General features: G+C 33.4%; 2 protein-coding genes across 2 annotated transcripts in view; both read left to right on the plus strand.

The window, feature by feature from the left end:
• Nucleotides 1–24552, plus strand: part of LOC149808287 (tubulin polyglutamylase TTLL5-like) — a 134732-nt gene that overhangs the window by 1558 nt on the left and 108622 nt on the right. The window contains exons 2-11 of the mRNA XM_089975654.1: nucleotides 3895–4167; nucleotides 6299–6411; nucleotides 7723–7912; nucleotides 9296–9359; nucleotides 11006–11072; nucleotides 12088–12170; nucleotides 13643–13712; nucleotides 15649–15733; nucleotides 18271–18372; nucleotides 19384–19475. Of these exons, the coding sequence (XP_089831780.1) occupies nucleotides 4049–4167; nucleotides 6299–6411; nucleotides 7723–7912; nucleotides 9296–9359; nucleotides 11006–11072; nucleotides 12088–12170; nucleotides 13643–13712; nucleotides 15649–15733; nucleotides 18271–18372; nucleotides 19384–19475 (985 nt within the window). The 5' untranslated portion in view covers nucleotides 3895–4048. The remainder of the gene's footprint in view (nucleotides 1–3894; nucleotides 4168–6298; nucleotides 6412–7722; nucleotides 7913–9295; nucleotides 9360–11005; nucleotides 11073–12087; nucleotides 12171–13642; nucleotides 13713–15648; nucleotides 15734–18270; nucleotides 18373–19383; nucleotides 19476–24552) is intronic.
• Nucleotides 22118–23038, plus strand: LOC149808288 (uncharacterized; the record flags this gene model as incomplete). Its single annotated transcript, XM_089951235.1, is given in 4 exon segments — nucleotides 22118–22302; nucleotides 22374–22556; nucleotides 22869–22916; nucleotides 22918–23038. Coding segments are annotated over 4 exon segments (537 nt in total), but the record flags the coding sequence as incomplete, so codon positions are not given.

Consider the following 24552-nt stretch of genomic DNA (forward strand, 5'->3'; position numbering starts at 1 on the left):
AAAGTTATCTATTTTTTTCCAATTCACTGCTGAGGGCCGGGATGTGAAAAATGACCAAGTTGTGCTAGCAGTCTATTGAGAGTTGCACATCTGAAGTATGGGCTAGTTGTATATTGTAAAACCCAAATTACATCCATGAAATATATGTCAAACTTATTTTATCCAGGTCTAAGATATACAAGGTGACAATAATAACTAGCAAGGAAAACTTGTGATATTGTTTTCTTTAAAAAAAATCAAATCCTGAGCAAAGTACAAAACTATATAGCAGAATAGAGTATGCTTATTGTCCCCCAAAAAGCATCAAATGATCATTTTCTTTGGCCAACATAAATAGTATACTAATTTTGGTTAGCTTGGGCAGCAACTGATAACACACAGTTGATGGTCATGGGAAGAAAAAGGTTAAAAAAAGAACATGAAATTTACAGAAAAACACTACTGCATTTATTTCCAAATTAGTGTAAAGGCAGTAATGCAGACACAAATGCCAAAAATAAATTCTAAAGGCAAATGGTTGCTTAATGTGGAATTCAAATCATGGTAAGGAAGGCTTGCAGCAGTTGTGGCTGACTTTGATATGTATGTAAATTTAAAAAAAAAGATGTTGAAATGTGCAAGGATATCTGTATTACTATTTGTTTTGGTCTTTTCTAAATGACCCCACATTTGACCTTGTAAGAACCCTTGGGCTCCAATATTTCCATTTCTGCAATGAACACTCAACATATGTCTCTATGAATGAATCAGTACTTACAAGGTTTGTTTCAGTAGACTCCCAAGTTGTTACCTAAGGCTTAGGTTCCTGGGGTTAAGAACTACTCCCTTTGGAAAATATATGTCACATATCAGGAATTTTTCCTAGGTCAGTTTTGGTACCAAATATGGCCCCATTCCATATCCAAAAATGATTTTTATTTCCCATATGCTTTATTTTTGAAGGACAACATAGGTCTCTTTGGAAATTTCAAAATGGGAACATAGGGTAACCTTGTATCAAAAATTGGTAGCTGAGTATAAATACTTTCTGCAAATAATGACATCTGTTGCCTACAATGGGGGATCCTAAGATAGGTGTTTTCCAGTCTATTTGATATATATGTGTATATATATATACATATATATATATATATATATATATATATATATATATATATATATATATATATATATATATATATATATATATATCTGTGTGTGTGTGTGTGTGTGTGTGTGTGTAAATTTATATATATATATATCCTTAATTAGAATACTAGTTGAAGTCTGTAGCTGCAAATTGCATTATGTACCAAATAGCCATATAACAAGAAGGAATATGTGTATGTGGGAGACGTGGGGTGGTGGTTTTGGGGAAGAGTATAGATGCTGAAAGTACCATTCCAAAAGAACATTAATATTACTTCCATACCTAATATGTTGTTTCTTTTTGGTCCATATGTCTGCATTTGGCAGGTCAATGGAACTTCATGATTAATCATCAAAAAGCAATGGGATACCAGGTTTTTATTATACCACAGTCTCTGTTCATTCCAATTATAGTGCTGACATTGGTCAGTGAAGGTCTTATATGGTCACTATACAGTCAGAAAACTTGTATTTCCATCACTTTCCTTAAATCTTAATTGAAGAACACACTGTGCATGTGGTACCCAAGCAGGAACCAAGTGTATTCTGGTATAAGACCCATCCAGGATTTTAATAATGTAACATTCCACTCATTTATATAGGTGCATACATTTTGAAAAGTCACTGACCTGAGTTGGCCTTACAAGCTGTCTTGGGTTTGTCTTTTTCATTTTGAATCATGATGCAGATCTACTATCCAATTTGGCTGCCATTACCAAAAACAGAAAAATCTGTCTGTTGTCTGTCATTAATTGCTATTTTCAGATCTTCTCATAAACCTCTTTGCCTGTTTCAACCAAGCTTGGGAAAGAGCATCTTGGTAGCCTTTAAAATTACAAATAATGCCATTAAATATGGCCACTATCACTTCAAGCAGAAAAGGCCTTTAAACACCTTCTCCAAAACTACTGAATAGAATTTGACCAAAGTTGAAAGAAATGATTTTCTTGAAGACGTTTCAGATTTTTACAAATGATTCTGATTCCACCCTAAAATATTGCTGCTGTTACTAAAAATAGAAAAGCTTTATATGACTTCTTCCAAACCAGTTAACAGAATTAGACCAAACTGTACTGAAAGCATCCTTTAATGAAGACCTTTCATACTGATGCCAGCTGATTAAATATGGCTGCTGTTACTGAAAACAAAAACCTTAAATGACCACTTTACAGAATTTGGACCAAATTTAATTGAAGGTATCCTAGCTTGAATGCTTGAATGCTTTTCATATTTATACAGAAGATGCTATCTGGCCAGTAATATGGTTCCCATTACTAAAACCAGAAAAAAAATTACACAGCAGTATCTAAAAGAAATGTTGAACAGAAATGGACAAACTCTGTCATAATACTTTTCATAGAGGCCTTTCAACATTGGACAAATAATGCTGATTTGTAATCAAATATGGATGAAGATACAAAATCTTGAGAAACTTTGAAACAATATTTTTTTATACCATGGAATCAACAGCACATGAAAATTAAACAGAAAGCATCCTACTGATGGAGATTTGTATGGCCAACTACTCTTACATTTGGCTATTACGGATATTTGTTAACCAGGTGAGTGATTTCAGAAACATTTGGGCTTCTTTTTTATTAGAAGAGCATATAAGGAGTTGTACTTGGTCATTACCATGTGCTGTCAATGACAAAGAATGTAGATACATTTAAATTGCTTTGGTTCATTTTTTTGCTTTTGATATATACTGTTCTACCTATGAATTGCTTTGGTTCATTTTTTTGCTTCTGATATATACTGTTGTACCTGTGAATTGCTTTGGTTCATTTTGTTTGTTTATGATATATGCTGTTGTACCTGTGAACTACTTTGGTTCATTTTTTTGCTTTTGATATATACTGTTCTACCTATGAATTGCTTTGGTTCATTTTTTGCTTCTAATATATACTGTTGTACCTGTGAATTGCTTTGGTTCATTTTGTTTGCTTATGATATATACTGTTGTACCTGTGAATTCCTTTGGTTCATTTTTTTGCTTTTGATATATACTGTTCTACCTATGAATTGCTTTGGTTCATTTGTTTGCTTTTGATATATACTGTTCTACCTGTGAATTACTTTGGTTCATTTTTTTGCTTTTGGTATATACTTTTCTACCTATGAATTGCTTTGGTTCATTTTTTTGCTTTTGATATATACTCTTCTACCTATGAATTGCTTTGGTTCACTTATTTCTGCTTATGATGGATACTGTGAGGGAGGCGGCTCCAATTAATGCATGAATTTGTGAGTACTGCATGTCAATTCGATTTATATTAAAAGTATGTCATAAATCTACTGACTTTAATGGACTTTTTATTATTGATATCCATTAGTATTAAAATCCATTATACATATATTTGTGTACAATAAAGGATATTATAATTCTTATTTGCTAATGAAAGTTGATATCCTTGTTAACCAAGCTTTGAGTCTCTTGCACCATCTCCTGCCCAAGTGCGGACTGTAGTAAATTTTTTATGAATCCTGCTGCTTATGAGCTTTGAGGAAGAAGTACATAAAGATGGATGGATAGTTGGAGCCTGTTGAGTGTAAACTGTGGATTATATCAGAAATGTGTTTGCTCAGCATTAGTGAAATTATGATCATACCATCTTGTATATTGTTAAGTTTATTTTACATACTTGACATCACTCTAAACTGCCACACTGCAGATATTGTAGCAATATTACTAAAATATTGTTAAAGCTACATTAAAAATCCTAGACACACATACACACATTTCACATTTTATATTTGTTTTAGATGCTCCGAATTGGACATTTCTCTCTGCTGATTCTGATGTAGCTGTGTGATATAGCAAGGCCTTTTCATGTTGTAGCACACATGCAATGGGTATAGGATGAACTGGTACTAACTTCTAAATCTAGCCAGTATGACAGTCAATCATTGATCCAATATGGCCTCCAAAGCAGATGACTCTGATGGAGGATCTATGACCCCCTCCGAACAGAGTGAAGAAGATGGGACAGGAAGTGAGTGTGATTCAGATTATGAATCAGATGAAGAAGAACTTCGGTAAGTACCAGGAGTTAAGGCAATGAATAATTGTTATATCCTGATGAAAATGACATAAATGTAATGTATTATGGCTGAAAATTACACAGACTGTATTGCATTGCCAATTAAGAGATCATATCAGTTGTCATTGCTTCATTAGGAATCTGTTCTCAAGCTATTTCAAATAACAAAAGTCATCAAATCCAGCCAATGTCTTTTTATTTTTCAGTGTGTTTGGTAATTTCAAGGTGGTTTTAATGCTTTTATACTCTTTTAGAATCTGTTAATTTCATGGTAACAAGCTGGTTTCTTTGAGTTCTCAAAGCCATTGCAAGGATATTTTTAGGAACCCTCACTGGCCTAATTAGACTATTATTTGGCTTTAACCCAAAAGGCACAATCCTCAATCTCAATCACTGAAGAAATATTCCTGCATTGTTTAACTCCAGTGGAGGACTGATGAAAAATGGCAACTGCTTCTGTAAGGACTGTCAGTGTTCCATTTTCCTTGAGTATTCTGTGAGCATCCTAAAAAGGCAGATCTGATAATGTCTTTTTATAATATGCATAATAATGTCATGGCACTCTCTGTATGACGTTATTTATCTGAAATGTGTGTTTAGGTGGAATTTCATTGAAATACCTTGATGTTGATATAGAACCAATTTTTATAATTTCGAGCAAAATGACAGTTATTGTATCCATTTGAAACATTTTTGAAAATAATGTTCTTAGCAGTTAACAGTTTTGTTGCTCGTCAGGTAGAAAAGATTTTGTAAGCATTGTACCGCAAACTTTACACGTGGATTAGTGGGCAGAAAAAAAGGTTGGATAAAGGACAATTCTTACATCATGTTGCACAGAATGGCAGAATTGTAACTGAAAATATTGATTTTTACAAGGCAGTATTTGCTTTCAAGCATATGATGCTTGTTGAGCTTTAAACAATAGATTCAGATCTGTTGTTATATGAAGTACCTCCAGATCTGGGTCTGTGCTTTTTGTTCAACTATTATTTTTAATGGACTAGACCCTGATCATTCAGCTCAGCAAGGCATTCAGCTCAGCAAGGTATGGCTGGGTACATGTTTTACAGGGATCAATATTAGAGTTGAAAGAAATAACCAGTCATTCAAATTAGATTACTTTTTGGTAAATATTTGAAAAGAAAATCAGTATTCAAATATTCATTTGTTTACCTTGCAAGTCTGGCTCCATTTTGTAAAACAGACAAAGTCAAATGTAAGTTTTACTAAATTGAAATAGTTCAAAAGTGAACAACTTGATACCTGCTAAATCATCAAAAATTCAAACTCCCATTTGCAAGGTGATCATAATGTCAGTATTCTGAATAGTCAGCTGCTCACAATATTGCCATTTATATTCATTGTTATTCATGTGATCTTGAAAGGATAATGTGTCAACAGAAAATTGATAAAGAACATAGTATTGAATGGGTCATATGAAAGTCAGCAAAGCCTTTATGTACCTAAGATTAGTTAAATTAAATTGGCCACATAGCCTTGCAGTTTTCATCATCAGCAAATCACTTCCCAGTTAATTGTTGTTAGATAGTTCCCACATTTAACTGAACAGGTAATTGAGAGTTACTGCCCTTTTTATCTTTAATCTGTCCTTGGAATAAAAGAAGATATTTGAAGTTTAGAGATAAACAGGGAAAATAACTCCTTCATTCATTTGATTCTTAGTCTGAATCCCAAAAGCTTTACACAAGACCCCTAAAATGTCACTTAAATTTAGATTATTGAGTTCAGTGGTTTTCAGTGTGTTTGGTGTGTGTGTGTGTATGTGTGTGTGCATGTGTGTGTGAATAAATATCAAAGAAGACAAAGGGTGGATCTGATATATTAATGTTGATGAATATTCAGATTATATCTGAATACATTGAACAGATATTAAAATAGAAAAATTTGGTATTCATTTTAGCTTTAGTAAATATTTTATATACACAGACTTTATCACTTTGTTTTTTTGTAATGCTGCATTATCAGAAAAGAAATGAAGTCTTCCAATGATTTTCCTCATAAATTTTTAATCTCATGTATGCTTGAACTATGATATAATTCTGAAACTTGTTATAAGTTGTCTTTCTCATCAAATGATTGTCCAGCTTCTTACTTGCTTATAGGTCTAAAGACAATCTGAACATACATTGGACTGGCTATCGAAAGAAGACCCCTGTTATACTCTTAAATCCAGAAGCTTTTCTTAATAAAAGAGGCAATTACAAAACTGTTGGAGGTTTGTATTATATAATACATTTTTCTGTACACTATATTATGAAAATAGACATGGTAGGTAATGCACATATAGACATAGAGGCAAACAAAGTAAAAACTTGTTTACTATAGTTTCATTAATTTTCACAGAGTACCAATTTTCATGGATTTTGTTCTTTCTCCCAAGCCATGAATTTAAAGCTGTAGCAAATAATTATCCACATGTGATGAAGAAGTCATTCCACCATTTGCTTACTTTCGTTCTTTGAGATCAATAAAGCAATTTCATAAATCAATCATTTCTATTATCTTGTAACATAATAATAAGTTTTAATGTGTTTGTTTTATTTTAATCCTTTAAAAAAAAATATAAAGCAGTTTATATTTTTGTTATGCTGTCTGAATCAGAATCACGATTGATGACACTAGACTGATCTTTGTAGCTAGGTGAACACAGGGAAAGCTGGGCACTGGATAATTTTACATATTTTTTAAGGTGGATTTTTCACAAGAATTTGCTTAGCATGGAAATGACTGAAATATATATATATAGCACACACCACCAGCAGAATTCATCATTACTGGCAGATCACATGACTTTGTCAGCACAAAGTCTGCATCATAAGTCTTGTACAGGCAGTTGTGCAAGTTTGGTACAAAAGATAATGGCTAATTGAGTGAGTAATTATCCTGGATTAGCTTAAATAAATATCTCCAAAGAGTAAATTGCATCTTTGACATTATTAAACATAGTCAGACTAATAAGGGAAGGAGGAAAGGCCCTTTTTATATTAATTTACTGTCAAAACAAGCTGGGCTTCACAATATGTTTACATGTACATTCAGTAGCTCATGTGGGAGGCTGTAATATGGGTCATGATGTCTGTTAGATGCAACTTTGTTAACCATGTTCAGATATTCTCATTAGACAGGTATCTTGTATACAAATTATAGTTATTGAAGAATTTTCATTATGGATACTTGTTATGTCCATTATAAACATGTGTCTGCTGTGTGGTAGTTTCTATTGAAGCTGTTAGAATCAGTTTTTAAAATATATTATAAGTTAAAATATCTTAGCATCATAACAATTGTTTTCAATTTTGTAAATATGAGCTAGTCCTCACAAATGTGTTGCAAATTCCTTATTGACTGCATACTACCTTGAATTGTCTTTACTGTGAAGAACATTTATACAAATTTTAGTTTTTGCTAAATTTGATTAAATTATGTGATTATGAAATTGTTTGCTTAACAAGATAATGCTTTATAACTTTCTTACTTTTTGACTTGTGTCTTGAATAAATGATTGATTTTGACATCTTTTTTTCAGAGAGATATCACATGGCTTACAAGTTTGGTAATGCAGATTGTAAAATTGTTCGTACAATACTAAATTTCCATGGTTTCCATGAAGTTCACCCCAACAGCTCTGACTACAATGTGATCTGGACAGGAGGTCACCTCAAACCTTTCACTCTGCGCAGTATGACAGAGTTCCAGAAAATTAACCACTTCCCAAGGTATGGTATACATTATCAGATTGTTTATAAAATGCCTGTGTGTTTTCATTTATCCAATGATATCGATTCCAAAAGGGATTTGCGGATAGAACAGCCTTTTCAAAGATTTTTTATATAAATGGGAGATTAGAAACTGGGAGGTAGTTCTTTAAATCGTTACGGTTGAGTGTTGATTTCTTCATCAGAGGCTGTTTTCTCATCTTATCTCTAATGGTTTGTACTTTGTCACGGAAGAAATTTGCAAACATGTCCGGAAGGTCGACTGGAGAGAAGGTAGTTGGAAGTGTTGTAGATTTGTTCCTTGACATTAGCTTGTTAGTAATCTCAAAGAGCTCTTTGCAGCTGGAACTTTCCATGATCTTAGTACTGTGGTGGGCTGATTTTGCTGCATGGACTATATTTGTGGCATTCTTCTTAGCGGCTTCGTAGATTTGCTTATGAATAGTGAGTCTGGTGGAAAGCCAAAACCTCTCAGCTTTACGGCGGTCTCTTTTAGCAGTGCAAAGCTGGTCCCTAACACTGCTATACCATGGAGAACACTTTTGAATTGATACTCTGCACTTGGTGGCTGGGGCACGTTTGTCGAGCAGTGAACACCGGCAGTTATTGAGTTGTTCTGCTGTAGGAGGTAGGCAAGTTGTTAGGTTTGCTTGGATGTCATGCATTAGTTTGGTTCTGTTTATCATACGGAAGTTTCTCTTTGTAGCAAATAAAGTTGGAGGGTTAGGGACTGATACGTCAAGATGGCATATGATGCAGAGGTGATCTGATGCAAGTTCGTGGGATACCAGGGAGGAACGTAGAATATTATCATCAGGTCTATGAAGAATCCAGTCTAAAATGTGACCATGTTTATGGGTGGTTTGCTTAACTGACTGTTTCAGGTTGAAAACATTAACGGAATCTATGAGTTTTGATGTGTTTGGGTTTCCGGGACAGTCAAAGTGAAAGTTGAAATAGTGTACTTTAGACTAATTCAGACTGAATTTTTAGCACAAGGGAGCAGTCATTTTAGTTAGCTGTGTGCTTAGATCATGTACAGTTTCCAAAAGTACAATATCCAAAGAAATATCACTCACATTACATTAATGTAGCATAGAGGTATGCCAACATTATCTCCACTGTGCATGTTTTAAATGCAAACAACTTCACCTTACATATGTCACTCTCTCAAAAGTACATAATAACTGATGAGCGCCCGTATAGTAAATGTTGGTACTATGGTACATCTTTGGGTTTTTACAGCATAAGCTTAGTAATTACACTACAGAGAGCAATGTAGGAGAAAATTGACTTGCAGATTATTTTTTTTTAAAAGTACTTTAAAGTACCTGTATTCAAGGAAAGTTGGTAGTAATTTTACACAAAATATTTTTATTTCAGATCATATGAGCTGACAAGGAAGGACAGATTGTACAAAAATGTGCAAAAGATGCAGCAATTGAAGGTATACTTTTTTGACCATACAAAAAATTTGATGTTTGTGTCATCATGTAAAAAATGAACATGTAAAGTTGTCAGATTTGAAGTTTGAACATGTGCCATGATTTTTGCCAGTAGTATCCCAATAAATAAGATATGGAGAACAAATTGTTGGTCGACCATACTTTCAATATATGCACTAGAAAAACAGCTGATTGAACAGCAGCTATGGACTAACCAGGACAGACAAATGGCATAATGCAACCTTGTCAGTCACAATTGTCATGCATTAACATGATAACAAATCTGATAATCGCATTGTCATATAGGTAATAGAACTTTGTCTATAGATAAAGAAATCACACAGATCAAGAACTGTTCAGTAACTTTATTTGAAAAAGAATTTACTGTTGTAGTTATATTTTTTTCCTTATTTTTATTAGCTATCATATGAAAATAAGTGGAAATTGTACTTTTTTATACTTGGGTTTGAAAATTAAATGCTGCATAACCAGGTCAGATCTTCTTTTGTTTGTTTTGGAAGTTTTTTCAATTACCATGAATACTATAATAATTTTAAAATCTTATTCTTACATTTGTTTTTTTAATAATTACTATGTTAATAATACCAGTTTTAAAAAAATCATGACTGTAAAGATTAATCATAACTTTTTAATTTTAAAAGTAATACAGACTAAGAAAAGTTTTCTCGCTCAGCCTTCATGAAACTTCTCAACCTTGCGTATGTATTCAACTCTATTTTTATTAGCTGTCAATTGGTAATGGCAACAAAAATATTGTGAACAGCCTAGTTTTCAAACCAATTGTCCAAGTACTTGCAGGTCATACAGTTTTATGCCCATAGACAAATTTGAGTTGAGTTGATTTTTATGTATTTAAATTGAGATGTTTGTGATGGGGCCAGGCATACACAGGCTATACATTTCACCATTATAGGAAATTAGTTTTTAGAATACCCCACAGATTGTTCTACCATGCATTTTCTTTTTCCATTATCTGTCACTTATTATGCAGTTACAGCAATGGCAGCTTCTGTGGAAATGATTGGATCTGTATTTTAGGGAAAGTAATCTCTTTTAAGTGTTTTTTTAAAAAAAATGTCATCCACTCAGTTTTTTATCATACATTGGTTATATTGCTTAGTAATTTAGCTGCCTTATAAACATAGCTGATATAAATACAAGTGACATTTATCACAAACTGTTTACAGAATTTGTTTGAAATTCTGGCTTCTTGGATCTCTGATTTAACTTAAGTTGGCAGTGATGATGGTAAATATTTCATGATGCCATCACAACAGATATTCTAATTTGAATTTAATAAAGACTACAAATAATCTAATAGTAAATTCTGATGTTCATTTTAGCACTATCTATTACTGAGAGGTGAACCATGAAGTCTTGGGCCATCTTGTATGATTGCCCAAGCCTGTATATGTGGCATTGCTACTACTGGGACTAATATGATCTTTATTCTTAAAAAAAGGATTAAAAATAGTTGATTCTGCCTGTACCCAGGAGAGACTTTATCTCTAAAAATTATGGTATTTAAAGATTTTAACAACAGTAATTAATATTAATTTCTATTTGATCATTTTTTGTGTGAATTACTTCTATGGCAGTACTAATTATTATTTCAATATTTTTACAGGGTTATAAAAATTTTGAATTTGTCCCTCCAAGTTTTGTACTGCCAAGTGAATACCAAGACTTTTGTTGTAAGTAATTCTTAAAACCAACACATTTTTTGTTCTTCCATCTTTTGCTCTCATATCAACCACTACCATTACTCCATAGTCATCTCTGCCTTGTCATGATGTCGATTCTTTCTTATTTTGGTGATCATCATGGTGTTGCAGGCCTTATGTTTTGTATGCAGGAGAGCTATAAACAACTTTCCTGGTAGGTTGAGGAGAGTTATTCACTCTCCTCCAATATGAAACAACTGTCACTGCATATTTTTGGCAAATGTCTGTGACAAACTGTGCACCATATTTTTGTCACCATTTCTTCTCCATCAATCTTGTCAGTATTGTATCCAAATACAGGAACATTCTGTCATTGAAATGTGACCAGCTGAATTGGATTCCCTTTTTAGCAGAAGATATTTTTGGAAGCATAAGCGCAAAGGAACAGTGATGGCTGTGAACATAAATGTCAGTGAAGTAAAATTGCATGTTTAAAAATAGAAACTAGTTTGATATGATGATGTCACCTAAATTGTTAAGATAATATGTTTCATCATTAAGCTAAATTAATTAACATTTTAAAGACTTTCCTGCCACTAAAATATTTATGACATTATCATTTATGGCACATGACATCATATATCAAGATGGTGAAATCTGTAAACATGTAAGCATTTGTGAATGGCAACTGCCATGAAATCTGGGACCAAAATTGAGAAGTTCACTTAGAAAACATCTGAAAATTTTTGTTTTGAACAATAAGATTGGGGAGAGCGATGGATTGCTCTTCTGGAATCAATTTAAGGCACACAAGAGTGATCATGCTCCTGAAAGCACAAGCCCTGGTGTTGTTATTGATGATGGTAAAATTTTTGTCTTGATTGTTGTTTTTGTTCTTTTCTTGCAGATCAAGTTATGATAATTTAACTCAAGAAAGCGAATATACTGATCATAAGTAATTTTACACTTTGAATAATTGGGGGTTAGGGTGTACATACACATGCTTTTGTAATGCAGTTTTGATTGTAATTTTTTTCTTTCACAGCTGCCTTTCTGAAGGACAAAGGTCCATGGATAGTTAAACCTGTGGCATCTTCCAGAGGCAGGGGAGTCTTTTTGGTGAACCATGTACGTTTGATATTTACAGTTAACTTAATTTATTTTTTAGTGCATGTGGAGATTCTGAGATTCAGTACCAGCATTAAGAAAAATCTGATGTTTGAATGTGGCGTTGAGAATGTTTACTCTGACATAAATTGTAAATATGAAAACCACATCTAATATCAATTATTTAACTTAAGAAGGTAGGGGACACTTTTCAAATATATTGGATGCAGTCTTAAACTGCATGAACAACTGTATTCAGTGTAAGAGCAGGTTTTATAGGCAGGTAATTGAAATAACAAGGGGCTTCTAAATGCTGTAAAATAATTTCTGCCTTTTATATTTCCATTCTCTTACATATTGATGATAAGTGTTACATCACTGACGTTTTAGATGAACACTCTGATTTATACGGTATATGTAATCAAGAATACAGTTCTAACCCTGATTCAGTTCATGCAATCAACTAAACTTGCTTAAAACTGGAAGTCATTTAAAGATGAAACTGAGTGTTTGGTTCATCTGTGATAGATTTTCAGTATTTGTTGGAGTGTGAAGCCATACCCAGTGACGAGAGAGATCCATTATTTGTCAGTGTATGAAGCCATACCCAATGATGATAGATATCCATACACCGAGAAATAATGGATCTCTCTCATCATTGGGTATGGCTTCATAAATTGACAAATAATGGATCTCTCTCATCATTGGGTATATCTTCACACTCCAACAATGAGAGAGAGATCCATTATTTGTCAGTGTATGAAGCCATACCCAATGATGAGAGAGATCCATTATTATTCAGTGTATAAAGCCATACCCAATGATGATAAATATCCATTATTTTTCAGTGTGTAAAGCCATACCCAATGATGATAGATATTCTGTATTTGTCAGTGTATAAAGCTTTACAGAATGTTGATAGATTTGTAGTATTTGTCAGTGTATAAAACTATACCCAATGATAACAGATATACAGTATTTGTCAGTGTATAAAGTAATACCAGTGATGATAGATATACATTATTGTCAGTTAATCAAACCATACCAAATGCCTGATAGATAAGCATTATTTGTCAGTGTCTAAAGCCATACCCAATGAGAATACAACTGACTTATAATTTATCAACAGTTTTCTTAGAAACCTTTTGATAAGTCACCATTTCCCATCTGATTGCATTTCAGCTATGCTCTGTATTAACTATTTGATATTTATACTTTATAAACATTGTATTTTTATCTGATTGATATGTATGCTTTATAAACTTTATACTGTTATGTAAATGATATTTATACTCTATAAACATTGTACTGTTATCTAATTGACATCTATACTTTGTAAACTTTATAGTATTATCTATACGATATTTACACTTTATTAACATTGTACTGTTATCTAATTGATATTTATACTTATAAACTTTATACTGCTATCTCGAGTTGAATTCTGCATTTGTGTATGTTAACTGCAATGATTTTGTTTGACTCTCTTACAGCCTGACCAGATTCCACTGGATGACAATATAGTAGTCTGTAAATATCTTTCCAATCCCTTACTAATTGATGGTAAGTTTTACCTGTCACAGTCATTATAATTTGACATATTGTTTATAATTTTTTGTATTTGTGTAATTACTTGTAAGTTTCATCCTTTCATATTTTTCCAACTGCCTTTCTATATAGTATGCAGATATCTGTTTGTCTCAAATGTGAAAATCAATTAAAACAATGAATTATTTATAGAGATAATTTCTGTTTGTTTTAAACTGGATGGTCATTGAGAAAATACATTGCATATACAGTATATATTACATAAATGCTTTCAGTGTTTTTAACCCTTGATGTAACTGCCAGAAACCCATTCATTTCATTGTTCATGCAGTAATCCTTTGTGCCTAAAGTATCCCTTAATGGTCATTATAGCACAGAACCGTTGCATTTTATATTAAGCTTCAGAGTGATTCAATTCTTCTATAATGTTTCCTTTCAAAATAAATTTATTCATTGCAAGAAAAGTAATGTTATAGCTCAACTTTTGTGGGCAAAAAACAATTTCTGGGACAAAATAGTTTTATTGGTTTGAATTATCACCTTGGTATTTAATATGGTTACTATGTCCATCTGTCTGTCTGTGTGTCCATAATCATGCTTGTTTCTGGATTTAATTTGAATAAACTTGGTGCACATTTCAGAAATGATGTTTTAGAGGTTATTTTTGATGATTAGAAATTTCTGCATGCATTATTTTTATGTTACCATGGAAACAAAGTGTAGTATTAGTAGTATTTATATATTCCAACTCAATATAGCCAAAATTGTACTTACATGGCATTAAACTCATTATTTACATATGTATACTGGACCATAGAGCACCAGAATTAACTAATAAATTATTGGCAGTGTTGGGCAATAGGGTACTTTTAATCTCTACATAAAGGGAGCAGGGATTTACAAATTTTTTAAAAGTCAGCTTGCCCAGAGCAAGCTAACTGGAAAACTGAACTTTCCTCTGGGATATATGAGCTTGCACCAAAACATAATATTCCACCATAAGTAAAACATGAATATAAAATGTGTGGTATTTTAAGGAACTCGTGTTAAATTTATTTGGACTTTTGTTTTATCTTTGTTGGCACCTAAAAACTTTGTGACAATAATTGAAATTACACGAAATATATATGTAGATAATATTGATAAATGTGTAGATGAAAAAGAGTTAGAATGCAAAAACAGACATGTATATGTATGCAGACACTTATATGGATTAGTAGAAAAGGGTTTGGAAAGAGCTATATTTTAAAGAGAGAATGATATATTTTGGTAAAAGACCTTAAACTTTAAAAAAAATAAACAATCAATAATAGAATAGCAATTTGTTATATTTGATCATGTTTTATTATATAACATTTTTCTTATCTACAAACCGCTCCGGTGGCCTAGTGGTTAGAGCATCCGCCTCGGATGTGGGAGGTTGTGGGTTCGATCCCCGGCCGAGTCATACCAGAGACTTACAAAAATGGTACTAACAGCTATCTCGCTTGGTGCTCAGCATTAAGAGGTTAGTGTTAGGACTGGTTGGCCTGGTGTCAGGATAATGTGACTGGGTGGGACATCGTGCTACATGTCTGCAGCATGATGCCCCAGTGCTAGACATCACTATAAACTGCCACACTGCAGACATCGTAGCGATATGACTGAAAAATTGTTAAAGCTATGTTAAAAAAGTCCAAATCTTATCTACATGTCAACTTAAGTTTAAAAGATCATGCAGATTTTAGTATCCATCCACTAAACAAAACAAATCCATCACTAAAGCATTCCATAAATATAAACGATTTCACTCTCTGCTTTTTTGGGGGGGATGTTGTGTCTACTCACGTCAGCTTGCATTTCCACATTATCATTTAGTCATTTTGAAATCAGTGACATGCATAAAAATATTTGGCAAGCAGAATTTTGAGATCAAAAATTAAAATGTAGCTGATACCTTTAAATATTTCAGGTTTCAAGTTTGATGTCCGTCTGTATGTAGCAGTAACCTCCTATGATCCTGTCATTATTTATCTGTATGAAGAAGGTTTGACAAGGTGAGAAGAGGTCAGAGTTCTGGAGATATCACATAAGATTTCTTTTTATCTCTTTTCCTCAGTACTTTTATTTCAGCACCATTTTGTCCCACCCTCTTCAGATCTGGAATATTATCTTCATTATCTACTATCATTGTCTAGGTAAATGACTTCATTATTGAAACTGGGTTGGGCTTGACATACAGGCCATGGTCAGATTTTTTGCTAAACAATATATCCTTGCTGCTGGAGAAAAAAACATGGAGTCTTTATTACAGGTCTAAAATATAATCTTGATGCCAGGTTAATGATTAAAACTTTAAAATCTGAGTGACATTACTATGGGAAAATGTAGTTTTTTTCACTTGCTTTTGCAGATTTTGTGATTAAAGAACCCTGATTAATTAAGCTGTTATTTTCATCTGTTTTGATATATTCAGGATTATATTTTTGTTTCTCTATCATTCAGCAGCATGCTTTACAAACTTGGTTGTTATGTCTCAGAATCAGGGCCAGTGCTACCATATAGGCAAACTAGGCAGCCACCTAGGGCGCTGATTTCAGGGGGCGCATTTCACCAAATCAACAACAGTTTTGAAAAATAAATAAATAAATTTAAGTTTTATTGAGGGTCGTTTTTTATCTTGGTTTATTTCATACAGGGACAAATAATCAGGTAGATTAAGTCTGACCGAAACACAAGGCTGACCGGAACAAGCAAAATGAGTGAGTGAAAATCGCGCGTAAACGAAACTTTCAGGACATAATTAGGTTCACGTATTTTTATAGGCCATGAGTTTTTCCAAGAACTTGGAAAAATCTTTGATGCATAATGGAAACAAAGATATTGATGCTGAGGATCTATGCTGTGAACTTTTAGCCATAGCTCGAAGACTACCAAAGTCTATGCCACCAAAAGAAGTATTTCTTTTCACACTCCAACAAAAACTTTTGGATAATTTCCCTAATGTTGCTATTGCATTGAGGATCCTTCTCACACTTCCAGTATCAGTGGCAAGTGGTTAGCATAGTTTCTCAAAGCTCAAGCTTATCTACATTTGCTCTAGGGCCCCGAGTGGCCGAGTGGTCTAAAGCGCTTACCGTTCCGGATCACTGCCATCTCACCTCTGTCTGCATGGGTTCAAGTCCAAGACTCAGCTAGCATGGATACGTGGGAAAGCCTGCCAGTAGCTTCTCGTGGGTTGGTGGTTCTTCCCTGGGTTTTCCAGGGTTCTTCCTCCACCAGTTATACTAGCCGCCATGTATAGCCTATCTTGTGCTGAAAAATGGTGTTAAACCCTAGAACAACAACAACAACATTCGCTCTACAATGTTGTAAGAGAGACTAGTTGGCTTGGCAACTATATCAATTGAACATGCTCAGGCTTCATCACTTGACTTAGCTGAATTGGTTAAAAACTTTGCTGAGGAAAAGGCACTCAAAGTGAGATTTTGAATTGTCTTTCTGTCTGCATTTATCCCTCAGCCAAATTTGGTTTCAGGTGTATTAGTATTGAGTGTCTGTTCAACTGTCCATTATGCTGTTAGTTCATCACTAATGTATATCTTTATGTTTGTTTATTCTTGTCTTAATTTTGCAAATAAAATAGTATCAAGTAGTGCTTTTTTTGGGGGGGGTCCAGACATTAGAGCACAGAGGGGTAATTTTTTAAAATGAAATGTTGATTTTTCTTTTATTAAACAAATGTATTGTTTATAAATTTTGAAATTGATATTTTCGGGGGGGGGGGGCCAGAATCTAACCTTGCCTAGGGCGCCAGATAGTCTGGCGCCAGCCCTGCTCAGAACATTATTTGAGAGAAGAGTACTTTTACAATACTACCACACACCTTGGGAATATATAAATTTTGTTTAAATTTAATTGTGAATTTTTTTTTGCTAAATAAAATAGACAAATAACTTTTATTCAGTTGGGCACAGGTAATGAACTTAACATTTTCATATTTGGCACCATTTCACAGACTGTACATAAGTTACAAACATATTTAAATTTGTATGTAACCGAGAGACAGAGTTTTAATTATTCATTTTTTTTCTGTCTGTGATACATATTTATATAAACATATTCTAAATGCATTCAGTATAGTTTATTTCATCTATAATAATTGAGATGCTTTTTACATTCAGCTTTGGAAACATTTGAAGCTTAATTAATGTGTGTTAAAAAGTATTCTGATTACTTGATTGCCATGAATCCTATGATTGTAAGAGTCCATGCATTCCAATTCAACAACTCATCTACACTTAATGCTGAGCATTTGACATCATTTTCTCAAGCCCAAGCTTTGTATAATTTTCATAATATTCAACGGAAGTAGAATTTAATTTCTTGAACTGCTACATTTAATCACATGCCAAGACAGTAACATGGGTCCCAGAAAGAAATATCATAGGGGATCATTCTGAATGGTTACATTAAAAACTATCCTCTATTAAGCCAGTCACAAATGATCATGACATAGTAAACTTTCCATGGGAAACCTTAATGTTATGGAGTTAAAGATTTATAAACCAATAGCTTTCATCTTTTGTACTAGGTTTGCTACAGTTAAATATGAGCGGAGCCTGAGACATTTACGAAATCAATGTATGCACCTGACCAATTACAGTGTGAATAAGAAAAGTGATGACTATGTCATGTAAGTATAGGAATCCAATTTTTATTAATCTGATGTAGTTTGCTGCTTAAAATATATATTAATTTCTATCTGTTTATTATTGGACAATACATTTCTGAATAGAAGTAGATAGTATCAGAATTCCATGTGTATACATATGTTTATAATTTCCTTTAATTAAGGTAAAATTATTAATAGCAAATTGTCAGTTTTTTTACAGGTTCACCTGATCTTAATGACATGTGAGCTTAGAGGTATGGTTGAGTATACATTGTATGTTCATTAACAGTTGCTATTCTAACTTCTCAAACACCAATGTCCAAAGTAATGTTCAGTGGAAACAAATGGTTTGATTGAAAGAAAAACTAGCTTTCTTCTTTGAACATTGATGACATGAAATGTTTCAGTGTAATACATCTGCTCATGCTTTCATATGTCAGACAATATTGTAGGTAATCTATAATTTTCCATGAATTAGGATTCAGGTTAAGGCATTGATGTATGGTAAACCGTTAATACACTTCATCTGACTTGAGTGTCTTTTACCCCTGTCACCTAATCCAAGTTTGAACAAATGACTGTAGTTCACAATCAAATATGGCCATTGCTACTTAAAATATACAGATCTTTAAATGACATCTCGAAAACCTCTCTCCATAAATTGACCAGATTTCACAGAAAGCATAACTGCATAGGGCCTTTGAAGTTTGCATATGTGATTCTGAATGCCATTATAAAAAGACAGAAAAACGTTTGAATGTCATAAATTTCAGAAATTACCTTAAAATGTCAGAAATATTAGAAAGTATCTTACTGACTCAAATTTGTTAACCAATTTGGGGTGGTTATCAGCAGGTGAGTGATCTCAGGTCCACATGGACCTCATGTTTAATGGATGGATAACTTGTAAAATAGCAAATTATTACAACTGAAATATTATAAACTTAAGAAGAGAAAAAATATATGTGCTGTATGTTCTTTGCACACCTGTGATTGGTTTATTGCAATTACAGTAAGAAAAATTCATTGCAGGAATGATGATGCTGAGGTAGAAGATTATGGTAACAAATGGTCTCTGGGTGCCCTCCTGCGCTACCTTCGTTCCAATGGCAAAGATACAGTTGGTTTGTATCATTTTTAAAAAGGAAAGAGTTTACCAAGAAAGATACAGTTTATGAAATGAATAGCACTTGTTATTATGCTTTCACATTTTAGTGTCAGGGCTGATCAAATCCTATAGCCAATATCTCAGACTTAATTTTTTGCCAAACAAAATTTTGAAAGTCATGAGCCGAGGACAAGTGTTTTTTCTTATTTTTAAATGAGCCAGGCAAACACAAATTTTCATGCTTTAGTCACTTTATCTACCGGTATCAGGCCATTCATACTGTACCAGGTTTACTGAATTTAATCAATGTGTCTCCATGTATTTATTCATATCCTGTGATATACCACAGTAGGTGATCATTAATAACTGTCACATATGCACATGTTCTGTTACCACTTCAGTGCACATTGTTCTAAGTGAACAAATTATCAGCCAATCAAGTCATTTCAGACAAAACCAAAACGGTATGATGAATTAGCAGTTTTAAATGGCTTTGTTATATTATGTTTACTCAACACAGATACAAGTTGATCACTCTACAATTTCAACCCAACAAGTCAGTGCAATCAAAATAATTAATAGCACTTTGCTGACATTAGTGTCATTTTCCATTATAAACTGATCAACTGAGAATAATGATTCTTTAATTTTTAATTGACTATACTGAGTACTGGCTTTCATGTGCAATATTCTTTCTTGAAGTAAAGTGATTACACTAAATAAGTGCTGTCTGTGTTTATTTTTAAGGGAAAACATATATGGTGTAACAACTTAGAAGCAGTTAACCAGTGAGGCAATCTTTACTATGCAGATAAAATGAGTTGACTAAATTGTTTGTGCAATGAAGTTAATCGAGAAAATTCAGAGAAGGAACTTTCTTGTGAAAACGGAGGGACAAAACTTAATGCTTCCACTGAGTCTGACATAACTGTTTCTCCAAATAGAGTAAGCCAGACAGTGTGGCAGCAAAATGTGTCAATTATGACAGAACTAAGACAGAAATTTTCATCTATTGGGTTAATAATTATCTATGACTTGAGTCGTTGAAAGAATGGTATTTTGCTATTATCTCAGAATATGACACTGCATAATGATTAACTGATAATATGAAATGCCAGGTGCTTACTCATGTAATTTTCTCAACCAGTGACATGTTCTTTAATCTCACTGACAGAAGTCTTAGAGCAATTCAGTCTAACAACTAGCATGAGCAAAGATCAAAAGAAATGCCACCTAACTACATGTGTTTACTGATGAAGGTAATCATATTTGTTGCAAATGGAGAGATCATTGTAAATAGTTAAAATCCTTCTCAGTGTTGGCTCCTATATTTTTTCATACACAACCTCTTCCCCAAGATGATAATTTTATGCACATTTTTCATATATTGAAGAAACAATTTTTGTTTTACATACTGATTTCCTGGTCAAAGGTGTCAACTTATAGGCCAGCAGATATGGTTGCTTGTTGATCTTTGTGACACAAATTAAACAGATATCCTTATGGCTCATTGTGTAATCCAGGTAATTATGAATGGTACCCCTTTTCTTCTTTTTATGCAGGCCCCTTCAGAGGTTGAGAGAGGCCTGGGCCACTTAGTTTGAGACTCCTAGGCACTGTTTATATTGAAATTTGGAAATGAATTTGAATGCCAAAACAAGCCTATGTAATTTACTTTATAAAGATTTAAAAGACAACTAAATACACAGTGAGAATATTAAAGAGATCAAAAAATGATGTAAAAACTGAGACCCATTAGGGGTTAAGGCCTGGGCTAAAATACACACATTGAATCTATGCAAGTTATTACAATTTTGAGTCAAGTGGAAAGGTAGGTAAGAAAAGTGATTTGTCATAAACCACTTGTCCTGGATAAGTGGATGAAAAAAATTTGATCAACCCTGACAGTGTTAAATGTTCCATGAATATGTACAGATAATATAAACTAGATTTCTTTATTTTGATGCTTTCTAAATGATGCTGTCATTATTGCCTTGTACACAGTCTTTGTATATAATTAAAAGTTATTACATGCAAGTTTTGGATTTATTGTTATAAGTCATTACCAGTTTAAGATTTGTGATGAATATTGCTTGTGTTATGGTCTAAGACAGTGGGCTATTTTCCAAATCTTTTTTGTTACTATAAAGTGGACTAGAAATACAGTTTCCAAAATTGATATTTTGTTGAAATTACAATTAACCACAGTGCACTTTTTCAAATCTTAAAAGCAACTGAAAATATTGAATTATATTGACAATTTTTAGTTACATGTGCAGGGATGAGAATTTTCCATTTTTCAGCAGATTTCCACTTTTTCCATGGTCACCAAGGTAATATTTTAGGTAGTGTCAATCCAAGGAGATTTTTAGGGTGGTAATATGATCCAGTGACACCATTACTGTTACACCAGTTAGTACTGGTGAAACCATAGAATGAAGGTGTTTTATACTTTGTTAGAGATTTAAACATATCACTAATAATTGATACATAAAACCAGTCCATGATTATTTGACCAGTCAAAGCACAATTAACCTTTCCCACCTGAGGTATCGGACCTTATGTGTTTGCAATTTTGATAAGCCGTTAAATGGTGTTTTATTATTGAAGTAATTTTATGAACCAGTGAAATTGGTGAAGAAGCAATATTAACTTAAAACAAGAATAAGAGAACAACAAGCTAGTCATCTCATAGATATAGATTGGGATTCCTGCCACCATATACATAATGCAAGCAGGAGGTTCTCAGCCTTTTTCAAGCATTATTTGGAGTCACTTTTCACTGACCTATACAATGATTTCAAATGGTCACTTTTCACTGACCTATACAATGACTTCAAATGGTCACTTTTCACTGACCTATACAGTGACTTCAAATGGTAACTTTTCACTGACCTATACAATGACTTCAAAGTTTGGCGGATGTTAAATTTACCATGCCAGAATGCTTCATCAGTCATAGGTGGTTGTCTGCATATGATTTGGCTGTTGATACCCAAAGAAAGTTTGAAGTTTATCAGATATTTTATTTTGCATTTGTGGAGAAAAGACTGAAAAATGCTTGTGCAGAAGTTCTAATGTCTGCATCTGTATATCAGTACAGATTCCATCATAAGAATAAAGGAGATTAGAGTTGAACTTGTGGAAAAGAAACTTGCTAATGATGGAAGGAAGCAGACAGAACAAATTGTAGAAAATTCTTTCTACCACAGGAAGAAAACAAAACTTAAGTTTTGATTCTACACTGCTGCTCTGTCAAACAGCTTATAGAAATGTCTGCCTAACAGCTTATAGAAATGTTTGCCAAACAGCTTATAGAAATGGATCTGCAGAGTGATGATGATGGGAAATTCATGGAACTGCAGGACATGTTTGTTGGCTGACATGCAGAAAGGAAAATAAATAATAGTGAAAAGAATGATGATGATGTGGAAAGTTTCCGAAAACTAGCATGAACAGTCTGTGTTGACTGCAATACATTTACAGCTAAAAATGCCTTCTAGCAGTAAACTTCTTCAGTCCATTTCTTGTGTTGACCCAATTATTAGACAGCTTTCACCTGGGAAAGGGTTAAAGTAGTCAGCTCAGCATATCCAACATTATTTGAGTGAAGAGGAACAGAATAATGGTTTTGCTGAAATTGTTAGATAACAGGTTGACAGTAAACTTCCAGATTACAAAGATGAAGATTTTGTTCCATGGTGATGACGGGTATTTAAGAGTGAAAAATATCCAAATTGTCCAAGCTGTAAGAATTGACATGTCAATATTCCATGGACCGCAAGTGGAGTCCTCGTTCAGTCTAATGAGTTGATATCTGGTAAACAAGAATGAATACTTAAAGTGCAGTTCAAAATGTAAAATATGCTTTTAAAGCAAGGAAGACAACATCTATTAAATAGTTTTAATGAATGGATCTAATTGCAATCTTGTCAACAGAACAGTATGTAGACACACAGAACAGTACGTAGACACATTTGTGCAGCAGCATCAGGGTACAAAAATGGAAAAGAAAGAGACAAATAAAATTACAGAGAAAATAAAAATTTAAAGTGTCTGTTGGAAACAGTATTACACTTTAAAAAGACTGTGAAAAGTTACAGTGAAAGAAAAATTATCACAAAACTTGCAAAGCCAGAAAAAGAGCCAATGAGGCTTTAGCTGAAGAGGCCAAGAAGAAAAGAATGTGTTAGTGGGGTTCAGGGTGTAAAATATTTATTGTAAATATGTACAGGTATGAACCATTAACTACGGTTTTTAAAACTAATTAAATGAAATTTTTAACCAAAAAGGGTCCAGGATAAGCTTCCAACAAGCTCAATCATTTTTGGTTGAGCTTTGCCCCCCTGAACTCCCTTCTAGCGTGCTACCTTAGACCTGCAATGGGGCTTAGGCATCCCCCTAGACCCACGGCCATTCAGATACTTTTCCTCTTCTCTGTTCTCATCCATGCATGTGAAGTCATTTTATGGTATACAAATGCATGCTGATGAACTGAAGTTTTCTGTTTTTAAATGTAACTAAACCTATAGATTTTTAGTAATAATGACATTGAACATCAGACACTAAAGTGGTTTTGATGAAATATATTGTTTTCCACACCACAGTGTGTATGCCAAACATTCAACAGGAGCCTATGAAAATGCAAATATTTTTGTAGTTGTACTAATTTTGTGTGTGTGTGTGTGTGTGATTTAGATTTTTTATGTAGCTTTAACAAGTTTTCAGTCATATCGCTACAATGTCTGCATTGCATTTATAGTGATGACTAACACTTGGGCATCATTCTGTAGATATGTATCATGTTCCACCCAGTCACATTATCCTGACACCAGGCTGACCAGTCCTAACACTAACCTCTTAATGCTGAGCACCAAGCGAGGCAGCTTCTAGTACTTTTTTTATAAGCCTTTGGTATAACTTGGCCAGGGTTTGTACTAATTGCATAATGCTTTGCAATCTATCAAGAAGGTAAAAGCTTCATATTGTGTCATCAGCTTGAATGATTAGTTTTTTATTCAAGGTCAACAGTCTGATAATGTTTCCCAATTCACATCTTTCAAATCAGAAAATTCATAAAATTGTATTTATTT

The sequence above is a fragment of the Sinohyriopsis cumingii genome, chromosome 1 (genome assembly GCF_028554795.1).
Source record: "Sinohyriopsis cumingii isolate HCF-2022 chromosome 1, ASM2855479v2, whole genome shotgun sequence".
In the NCBI taxonomy this organism is placed as follows: Eukaryota; Metazoa; Mollusca; class Bivalvia; order Unionida; family Unionidae; genus Sinohyriopsis; species Sinohyriopsis cumingii.